The sequence below is a fragment of the Amblyomma maculatum genome, chromosome 2 (genome assembly GCF_055883805.1).
Source record: "Amblyomma maculatum isolate TAMU_Amacu chromosome 2, ASM5588380v1, whole genome shotgun sequence".
Lineage (NCBI taxonomy): Eukaryota > Metazoa > Arthropoda > Arachnida > Ixodida > Ixodidae > Amblyomma > Amblyomma maculatum.
This window is the reverse complement of record NC_139345.1, coordinates 29450089-29461538: the sequence shown is the minus strand read 5'-3', so window position 1 is coordinate 29461538 and position 11450 is coordinate 29450089. Positions and strand designations below refer to the sequence as shown.

The following is an 11450-nucleotide window of genomic DNA, read 5'->3' as shown; positions in this document are numbered from 1 at the left end:
GTAGTGCGTCCAGTGCGGCTAGGCAGTCATGAGCCTGTGTCGTTGCTGTTTACGTCAGTCGCGGTCATGGTGAGCGGTGAGTTGCTTGGCTGTGGATGCGGCGTGTAGTCGTACATTCGAGCGATTCGAGCCGTAATTTATTTTGGTGCACCCGATAGAACAGCACAGGTTTCCACCTATCAAGCGGATCTTTGTGTATAAAGGTGAGACCCTCAGTAGTCCCTGGGCCTTTTGTCTCCTTGAGCGAGCGAAAATTTCTTCCTCAAAGTTTCCCTGTTGCCTCCCGAGGTTTGGTTGTGTTGGTAAATACGTTTAGGCTTAGGATGCTCCGGTGGCAGGACAGCGGCGGGGGACTAGGCCTCAACTGCGCTCTGTAGCGCACCGAGTGAGGCTGTAGGTGCGCTCGCACGCGCTCGCGGCCACGTTTCGCATGTGCCGAGGCGGCTGCTTGAGCAAGCGGCGCCCGCTTGAGCGCAGCTGCTCGGCCGCCCGGTCGCGCGTTGGCGACCGTCCTGACTGGAATGTCGTGGAGGATTCGACAGACCACACAGCGCCCCTTCGATGGTTTCTCCCGTCACAGTGGTGGAGCCTGGAACCGACGGCGTGTGCTTCGAATCTCTCTCTCCTTCCTGGTGGCCCCAAGTGTGTTCGGTGCTGTGTGACCTCTGCGAGTGAGGTGCCGCCCTCGGTGATGCGTGTGCCTTTTTGTGCGCGTTCCTGCAGCGAGCGACGGGTGACGGAAAATTGGCTCGGCATCAAGTGCTGCTGTCACTGGCTCGTCGTAGCTGTAGCGCTGAAAATCGGGACGGTTGTGGAGAGGACCGGCCTCTTTTCTTCCTTTCTGAGCCATTGTTTTCGTGTTTGTATTGACCTGAAGAAGGAAACTGCGCACTTCAGCGGCGTTCGTTTGTTTGGGGTTTTCTTTGCCCCAACTGAACATGCTATTTGCCTCGTGCCCAACGCACAGGACAAGGGAGTAGATGAAACAGGCGCTTTATTCGAACGAGTGTACGCATAGCCCATATTTAGCGTTAACAAGGCTCGTGCTAAAGTTTTTGTATCCAAGACACAGCAGCATGCTGGTAATACATTGGTTTTCTCTCGTGCAGGTGATGAATGACTCGATGATCTGTCAAGCAACTTTTACCCAATATTGTGATGCTTGTTTCACTGGTGGCCACTGGTCAGATGTCATCAAAACGTCTGATTTTTTAAAGCATTTGGAAGGCATCATGAGTGATGACCCAGGAAAGCCAATGAGTGTAATTTCGAAGAAGTTCCAAGTCACAACAGTCAGCTGTCAGGCTTGAGGTGCACGGGGGCTTGAAGTTCTATTCCTTTAGAGGGACTGAGAAGGGGACAATTCCTGTTCAATCAAGCGTGGTAGAGTTATCTGTTTCAATCCGGCAATTGCTCAGCAAGCTGAACCTTGAGGAGCATGCAATGCTCTTGCTCCGCCTCTTTTTTCCAAATGACAAGTCACTAGGACCAAAATGTAAAAGCAAGCTCTGGAGGCATACAAAACTTCCATCATCTGTGAGTGTTAGCCATCGTCAGCAACAAGGAGAAAAACAATGCAGTCAGCATCAAAGGAGCATTTCGCTTTAATCGGATGCATATGTCGAGTTGCTTGAAATTGTTGTAAAGTCTGACTGCAGGGTGTGTCAAAAGGAGGTCTTTGTCTATCAGCAAGATTGGACTCTCGTTAGGCTCGTCAGACACTACCTGCTTTGCCTAGTAATATTTGGCCAAGAACTTCCTCAACCATGGCGCTCCCAGCTTATGGCTCCCTAGCTCTCTAGGTCTAAATCCATTGGACTTCTAGTCTGGAGCGTCATATAGCGGTAGCAAGAGCTCTCTGAGCTTCACTTGGAGGGCGCAATTGTATCTACTTGGTACACTAGTTGTTTAGAGCATAGTAGCATTGCCACTGCAATTAGTGTGAGAACCGTCCATAGAGGTTAAGGGAACCTTTCTATTTCCTGACAAGACCAAAATTTCTTCCGAGCACTTTGTGGGGCTTCTTGCATTTTATCCGGTTATCACATTTGTTATTTCAGGGCAGTCAGTATATATAGAAAGCATTTTCAGATGTTCATATGTGGCCCACTTTGTGTTTTAATGCCCTTCGTTAATCATGACATCAACCACACTCTTAGCAACAAAAGTAGTCTCTTAACTTTTAGGGCTTCTTTTGCTGATGATATCAACAGCATCCTTGGCAGCAAAAGTAGTCTCAACTTTTAGCACTTCATTTTTATTATTTCAACCTGGGGTTTCTGAAAGGGCAACTTGCATTTGCCTACCTCAGCATGATGGAGCCAGCTCTAAGGACCTTTCGGCAATGCTGTGTCACTTTTCAGCTATGAGCCACCCAAAGACGAAAAGTCTGGAGTTTTGAGATGTTAAAACTCTGATGGGTTCCGAGCAAGGAATTGATTCTTACTGCTGGTCAAAGTACTCTCTCATCTATAACCACCGTTGACACTCTGCTGCTCCTGCTTTGTTTTCTTTGGATTCAGTGTTCCACTGCCGGCAGCAACAGTGGTTCTCTGTTCCCCATATTAGGCATCCTGAGTTACTGCCCTATGACTCGGTACATGAAAAAGCTGTTTGGAAAGCAATGCAACCCCATGGATTGAACCTGCAATTGAAAAATGCTGCCACATGGTTCATGAAACCAAGCTGGTGCAAGTCAATAACAGTAGCTAAGTCAGAATTAGATTTCTGCGTGTGTGTGTGCGTGTAGGTGGTTCATTCACGACACAGCGTGTGGCAGCCAGTATAGATCCAACCAACATGTAAAGTACTCACTTCGTGAACGACAAAAACAAGACAGCTAAAGTGGACACTTTGCTATGCAGTATACATAAGAAACAAAAAGATACCATGTCAATGTGATTTATGTGCTGGACACTCGGCATCATCTGATGCCCTTGATGCAAAATTGATGGAAGACCTCTTATGAATTTCTGCTGGTAACACTAAACATGCAAAAATCTGCAAAAACTTGCAAAAATCATTGCAAATGTCGATGAAAACACAATGGGCTGGTGCAAGTCACTAACAGTAGCAAAGTCAGAATTAGATTTCTGTGTGTTTGTGTGCGTGCATGCGCGTGTGTAGGCGTTTCATTCATGACACAGTGTTGCTCCAGCGTCATATTAAAATCGATCTGGAAAGCTTGCTTTTGGGCCACATTGACATTATTTTTGTTGTAGTGTCTGGATTCGGTAAATACGTATTTTTATTAAATGGGTATTGTGTATTTGCCGTTGTCATCACCCGCTACGTTTTCCTCTCTCTTCAGTGGTGAGGAATTTTTAACTAAAGTAATCGGGGAAACCTTGGAGAAGCTGAGGAATTATAAAAATGTAGTTTTTTAGACATCCTGAACACTTTTTTGGAGTTAGTTTGAGACGTGTCTGATATGCAGAAGGAAAGAGTTCTGATAAGCATTAGTACAGCATATGACTTCTCACTCCTTAGAAATATGGCCACAACGCGCTGTGAAAAAAAGCTTGGCGCACACCTAAACGAGGACAAAGAAAGTGTAGTGGACGCACGAGCGCTAACTTGCAACACATTTAGTTTTGAACAACGGAGCAGTGAAATAAAGGCAAAAATGGCTTAGCATCACGCAGGCATGGCAAGCACATTATCAGTGACGACGCAAGTAAAACAATTCTTTCAGAAATAGAGATACGGACGCAGGGGTGGAAATGCTGTTCCATTTGCTCAATTCTGCTTCAAACTGGTTTCCTTGCTCCATCCTGCTCCCAAACGCAATACAGTTGAATCCTGCAACAAAATTCACAGTGCACGAAAAACAATTTATCGTGGAACTTGGTTGTCACGAAAATTCAATGTGAAACGTAAAAAGAATTGCTCAAGCAGCAGCAAATACTTTTAATACCAAAAATCTCTAATCTTGGCTTGCTTGCGCTTCATGACGAGTAACGGCGTCACGTGACGTTCGCATTCAGTCAGCAAACCCATTACAACATTATCACAGGTAGCAACAAAACTTCTGATGACATCGAAAGCGTCCATCACCTGTGAGGCAGTTACAGCAGCGGATGCATCCTGTAGGTCATCTTCATCATCAGAAGAGTCCTCCTCATTCCGGGCGGCTTTGATCATCTGCTCATCACTCAAATCTTCGTGAACTGGCACTCAAGCATCAGTGCCAATGTCAGTGGTGGAACTGCTGCGCCATCTGCGCCAAATCAGAAATTTAGCTACATGGTGCTACAAAATCGATTTTTCGCCTACTTCTGCTCGACACATGCACCAAAAGTCTAAGTAATTCTGCCGACAGCGAAACCGAACTGCCGCGAAACCAAAACTGACATATGCTGTCAATACTGTGCGAGGCGGAAGGATATTTTTGCAGGTCCTGGGCAGACAATCGCGTGACACAAAAATTGAAGTTTGTCTACGTCACTTCTGCATCTCCTGCCCTTTTTTTTTTTTTTTTTTTTTTTTTTTTTTTTTTTTTTTCCCCATCTACTAGGAGGGAGTGAGAGGGGGCTGCAAGATATCTCCATAGTCCAATGCGCAGGAAGGGTGAAAGGAGAGGCTGGCCATTGGAGATTCGAAGCACGTTCAAGTGCGTGACGGCTTCGAGCTGCCCTGGGCACTCGCTTAATTTGTGTGTGTGCAAAGGATGTGCGAGCAGGATGGCCATCGCAGACGGCACGGTTTCAAACGAGTGACGGTTTGGAACTGCCCTCAGCAAAGCACAGCTGGAACAATATGCACGCTTGCTTCTTTTTTCTTTTTTTTCGTACCAGTGAGGTATGGGCTGCTTTGGCTTGAGTGGCAGTGGAGGGAGTGCTAAGGATTTGACTGCTTTTGTGTGAGCGCACACTGGACTCTATTGGCCGCTTTTGTACCTCAAGTTTAACCCCTTATGTGGAACATCTTGTATAATTTCTTAGCTTAACTCGTACGCTGGTACTCAATATATTTGCAGCCCTACATACGGTCAGAGTAAGTACCCTTGGACATTTTCATTACAATGAGGAAAGCATACGCACAGTCCCTGCAAAGAAGCAGACTCACGACTTCGAGTCCCTGCGTCGCTTTGATTTACCAACCACCCGCCAAACTACTGGAAGAAAAAGAATGAAAGCAAAGATTATGAACGCATGGAATCGGCGCTCACTCTACATCCCCGCACTTCGTGCCTTTTGACTGAGCAGCGCCAGCAGCACGCCTCTCTTGACGGAAAAAAAAATCTCCACCCAGGACCTGCTAAAATATTCTTCCCTCTTTCCCTTCAATCAGCACAGGTCTTGAAGGAAAAAGACTCCTCAACGTTACCTTGATGTACACGATAAGGAAACCCAGAAGGTCAGAATCGGGAAAAAGTACAGGAAGAGATCAGGCTGGCCAAGAATATGAGCACCAATGCTGAGTTGCTTTTCTCAAAAGGCGTCAAGTCTAAAAATTTTGCAGGCATTGAGAATGGATAAGCCTTTCTGAAGAATGGACAGGAAGGGCTCGCCGCGGCACTGTCCAAGCTGGAGTCATCAAGACGAGAGAAGAAATAGCGTCTTGAAGTTGCATTTTTAAGAAGCAGCAGTTCTGAATTTCTACACAGTTTTTATATCAAGAAAGCTAGCTACCTTCTTTCCAAGGCTACAGTGTTTATAGTGTAGTTGCATATTTCGTTATGCCTTCCCTCTGAACAAAAACGGCATTGTTTTTAGCAAAACCTCCTGGTTGCTTAATTTGGAGCTTTTGAAGGAAAGAACAGCACAACTGCATTTGAGATTGAAGCTTGTTTTTGCAAGCCTATGTCGTTATAAACATCTGAGCAACTGGGAGCAGTGAGGACGCTACCACGAAACAAGACCAAAATGGCAGAGCTGGGGGAAATACAATCACGTGATTACGTTCTGACTGTGGCTTTGGATTTGACTTGAGACTTTTGTCTAGCCAGTAAAACATGTTTTGATTTTGGTTTTGCTTGCAAAAATTTCGTTGAAGCGGGAGCACGCCGCAAAAATGATTCGTTCACAACAGTTTAGAGCGATAATTCCTCTGGGATACTGACGGGGAATAAAAAAATCCTTCATTGTCGCGGTATTCATTGTGGCGGGATTCAACTGCTCCAAACGCCCGTCTACCTTGATTCTACCTTGATGTTTTGCCATCAAATTTTGCAGTTTTTATCGCATAGTGGATCATTAATACTATTGCTTACAAAAAATGTGACCCAATCTGGTGTTCGCAAGTAAATTTAAAACTAAGCAAAAGCATTGGAGGGAATTGTAAAAAAAAAAAAAAATTGATGTTTTGTGCACATGACATATCAATTTCTCCCAGCCTTTCAAATCACCGGTGGTGAGGGAAATTGGAGCAGTGCGTGAAGCAGGTACCGCAAACAACTATGAGCTACTGGGAACTTGTCCTGCTGCAAACAACTACACGAGGTGTTTCTAATGGTAGTGCTGTGAAAATAAGCATTGAGATAGGTACTTAATCATGGAGCTTCATTGTCAATAACAAGTGTGTCAAGCCACATTCTTATGCGTTATAAGGGGTGGTGCTTGAGTGCCTGAAAGTGGTAGGTTCCCCCTTTGAATCTATGATATCTCCAGTTATGAAATGTGGAAGCAAGCATTCAGTTTGCTGCTAGTCTGTTCCAAATTGTTGCTCGTGTCAGCTGGGGTTACATTAAACATCTTCTATATATATTTTGGTTGTTTGTCCTACCTTGTTAGAGATGCATATGTAGTCAGCAGAGCATTGAGCTAAAAAGGAATCAAATTGGATTTTTTATATGTCCGGGATCGAAAATTGCAATTATTGGAAGCGTTCGATCATGAAAACTGCTCCAAAACATAATTAGGATGCTCCAAAACTCTTGTTTTACTGCTCCACAGCTGCTTCAAAATGGCATAACTGCTCCCTGAGTTGCTCCAAAATGCTCAAGCCTGCTTTGACCCCTGCAAACACTTCAACACACAGTTTTCTTGTAAACTGTCAATGATCTCTGCCTTGATAATTTCACGTGTCAGTTGGCAACTGCTTCTCATAATGATGGTACATTCATGATAGAGTGGTGAGCACGATGATTTAACACAAATACCAGGACTGGGTTTGGTGCCTGTATATGATTAGTCAGAACAGGATGCAGCAGCTTCCTGCCGTGCCAACAAGCCGAAACCTACACGTTAGTCTCAACTTGCAGATATAAAATGTGGCAGCTGAACATAGTATTATATATGCTGGTTTTGTTGAAATAAATGCTGTAGAACATTTCTGCTTTACTCCGCAGGGGCTTGCTACACAGTAGTTTGTAACCTGAAGATTTCTCTATTGCTGAAACACTATATCAGAAATCATAATCATTGATGACAAAGCAGTCTGTGCGGTTCTGTGCACATTCTAAAGCATCCAATTTTGTAATCATGCATGGATCCCACACTGCACTGCGATATTAAAAAATGGATCCGATATGTTTGAGGTATGGGTTCGATCCCGACCGCCGCCAGCTACATTTCGACAGAGTCGAAACGAGGTGTCCTGGTGTTGTGTGATGTCAGCGCACGTTAAAGATCTTCAGGTGGTCGAAATTACTCCGTAGCCCTCCACTACAGCTCCTCTTTCTCTCCACTTTCAATCCCACCCTCCTCCCTTCCCTTACAGTGGGGTTCAGGTATCCACATAAACAAGTGTGACAGATACAGCGCCTTTCCCTTCCTTTGAGCCAATTATTATTGTTATTATATGTGTGAGGTACAGCCGCTCAAATCTTTAACTGGCAAGCACGGTGGCCGCATTTTCTATGATTCTAAGTGTTATAGGTGAGCCAACCTTAGAAGTCAAGCATAGGCAAGGGCTCACCAAGCACTTGTGTAATCTTGAACTTCTGGCAAGTTTTATCCTCACTAAGGTTCAGGAGCACAGAATTGCAGATGTGGCGCATGCCAGTTAAACATTTGGGCGGCTGTACAGCAGTTCATCTATATTTCACCATAAGAAATTCAGCACTCTAGATGCTTGTTGATATATATTCATCATGGGTTTTCAAATTCACGTGAAGTCTTCCTTGAAATGCACACCAACATACTTGAATTGGAAGATTTTTTTTTTTCTTTTTGAAGTAGAATTTAAATAGTACACTGAGTTCATTGGGCTACGGTTATGCATAAAAGAAACATCTTTGCATTTATTTTAATTCGGTGTCTTTTTACACATTATGCACTGTAGTAGATGCTATCTAGGTAGTTTCGTAGAGTGCAAACTTATTCCTTTACTGTGGGGCTGTACATGACACATTTGTTTGCATACAAGTGGACTTTGGCTGAAATGTTTTTAACAGTGCCATTGACATAGCTCGAAAACAATAAACACCCTTAAAACAGACCCCTGAGGCTCACTGGATATTTGCAGAGTGGGATGCAGCACCTTTCAGATGTGTTGAAATCTTCCTGAGAGGTAGTCTTGGACCCCTCTAACTGTAGGTTGTATCCAAAGAACAGGCAGTTTATTTAATCATATGGGCCACAGTCAAACGCTCTTTAAAAGCCAAAAATATGCAGTCATTTTGATTTCCACTGTCATAAATGCAAAAATTGTAACGACTGAATTTTGGCAACCATGTGGTTGCTGAAAAGACCAGACCTGTGACCATACTGTACTTTCCTAAATAAGGTACTTCGTTTTACCTAGTAGTATGAATGAATAGAATCATCTTACTGACGAGAGTGAATGCATGGTTTGTTGTACTTATTTGAGTCATATCTATCTCTATGTAGCAAATGGTGTAATTATATAATCATGGCATTTGCTGCTGTGCCCGGTAAATATGTTGGGGTAGCATCCATTTGGAAATGCATATTTGCTGATCCTTGTACAGTACCCTTGCTGGACAGCTTTGAAATACTGGCTGCTTCCATTTTTGAACTTCATTTGTGTTAGTAGAAAGAAACAGCTTATGTAGTAGACACAGTGACTGAAAAGTCTAACCTTCTAGCACTGTAAGCACTAGCCATTAAAGGAGTATAGGCACCAAATTTTGATGGCATTTTTCTCTTTGTTAATGATGTGTAAGACATTCTTGTGTGTGGATCACCACGTGGATTTTGCCTACGACCACTGAATAATTTATAATAGGATTTCTTTTCTCGCTAGTTTTGGTTTCAGCAGTCGAGAGATGGCTGTGACGTCGCAATCAAGTCTAGGTCATGTGTGCCATGAAAAACATAATCGCCACCTCTTCACCTGTTGCGATTCCTGTTCATGAGGTAGGCTCACTTTAACATTGTAGTGAATTCAAACAACAGAGGAATGATTATCTGTTTTGTTTTGTTTTTCTCATCTCTTACTTGAGCTAGACTTGACTTTGATATCGCAGCCATCTCTTGGCTGTTTAAACCAAAACAGGTGAGAAAAGAAATTAATTTTAAATTATTCAGCATCCATAGGCGAATATGACAGGGTGATCCGTGTACAGTAATGTCTTACGCATCATTACAAAGAATCAAACTTGATTGATGTGTCTATGCTCCTTTAAAGGGCTCCCTCAAGAATAATTTTAATTATTCTCATTGGCAGGAAGGTTCTTTCGAGCTGAGCTTCATCACGTCATTATCCATCCTCGCATTATCATCTGTGATGGCTCTGTTATTGATAGGAACGAATCATTTGGCTCAACTTGGTCGAGGAAATATGTAGTGATTTGCACAATTTCTGCCAGTAGCATGCCCAGCTATGAATATTCCCGATATTTTTGTCTCTGCCCTTATATAAACCCAGAGGCATGGTCATGACTTGCGGAGCTTATTCTACAACATTCTAACATATTTTCTTAAGCGGCTGGTGGTGCAACTGTGACAGCCAGTAAACGGTGAGAAAACAAACATGCTTGCTTGAGATTCATTTCTAACATGGTTTCCCATTTTGCCATGTTTAGCCAGCCACTGGCAGTAGTTTATCTGAAAGAATTTTGCTATCTTGACTGTTAGCAGTACCTTCTCAGCTATGTTTTGGAAAGATGCCACAGTTGCCAGCTGCTGCTGTTGCTGCTGCAGTACGCTGGCACTACTATGTGGCAGGTGGTAAATCAGCCCACTCTTGTTGCCTGGTGCATGCAGCATCCGCCTGCTGGTCCATTGGTGGGTGGGCGGAGCAGGCGCGTGTGGGGCGCAGTGCCCACTGCCGCCATGCCGTTGTTTGGCAAGTCCCAAAAGGGCCCCAACGAGTTGGTCAAGATCCTGCGAGATGCTGTGCTTGCGCTGGAACGCGGTGACAAGAAAGCCGAGAAGGTGGGTCTCTCACCCTTACTTTCAAATGTGCTGCTGCTGCTATATACTGCTTCAGCTGCTAAGGGCTTTAAGAAAAAAAAAAACTTTTTTTTTATTTAGTCACGGTAAGCCAAGTGTGCTTCGTCTGTTACGATCACCAAGGTCTGGAAGGTTGCAGTGGCTTGAACAAGGCGGAAGGTGCTTCTCCTCCTCCTTGTGGAGCACATAGCTGCCGTGCAATAATTGGGACAGCCATGTAGCTGTTCTGTGCACCGTTTGCAAATGAGCTTCCCCTACACCTGTTGAGGTCCAGTGTGCAGCAGAAGACAAATAATGATTTTGTTTGTTTTCTTCTTCTTCTACTTGGTTGCCTATACAAGCTGCCCACAACTTTGGGAAAAGCACTGCGTGTAAGTAGCGCTTACTCCTGGTGCTCCACCTGCACGCTTCCTGCCTGCTTTGACACTGCACCAGTGATAGTAGGCACATGCTCACAGAGAGAAAAAAAAAGTAGCCCTGATTCATCTTGTGTGGGGAATGCATGCCAAGCTTGAGTCAACTTAACCCTTTCAGACTGTCAGCTGTTTCTGAGAATAGTGCTGCAGCTAGCAGTGGTATCTTAGTTTCAGGTTTGCTAGCACAATTGGGCTGTTGTTTTATGTCAGGCAGCAAGTGCAGTGAATATTAATAGTTTTTGATGCTCCTCACATATTGTCATGTGGACAAGTTTTGTTGCCCATAATATTTCAGTTGTGAGTTTCTATTGTTTTGTTCATTCTCAGCAAAAAGAAAAGAAAAGAAATAAAAATGACTGTTCGTTTCCTGAGGCAGTTGTCTAAACCTTGAGTGTCTGTGTTACCATTGACTGTTCTGCAGTCACTCTTTAGCATTGACAATTGGCAGCAATATTAGAAATTTGTTATAAAGATACTATTTTCTAAAAGGAAATGTAAATGCAACCAAGGATTATATTCTGTTGCTTGGGAAAAGGATGCGTTTCAGTTCTGTAGCTACGACAACATTTTCATGAAAAGTTGTTGCCGCCAGAGATTATAGCTATTGATATTCCAGATCACAAAACTATTTGGCTTTTTCTTTTTCATAAGGTGCTCGAGGGAGGGGAGAAGGGAGGGTGGTGTGATAGCAGAGTCTGAAAGGGTTAAAAACCCCCTTTAGACAGCCTTGCTA

At 43.9% G+C, this 11450-nt stretch overlaps 1 protein-coding gene across 1 annotated transcript in view; it reads left to right on the top strand.

Annotated features, from left to right (window-relative positions):
• Nucleotides 1-20: 20 nt before the first annotated feature.
• The window catches only part of Mo25 (calcium binding protein Mo25), a 28762-nt gene continuing 17332 nt past the window's right edge, over nucleotides 21-11450 (top strand). Inside the window, exons 1-2 of the mRNA XM_084593650.1 lie at nucleotides 21-203; nucleotides 10113-10283. Of these exons, the coding sequence (XP_084449776.1) occupies nucleotides 10182-10283 (102 nt within the window). The 5' untranslated portion in view covers nucleotides 21-203; nucleotides 10113-10181. The remainder of the gene's footprint in view (nucleotides 204-10112; nucleotides 10284-11450) is intronic.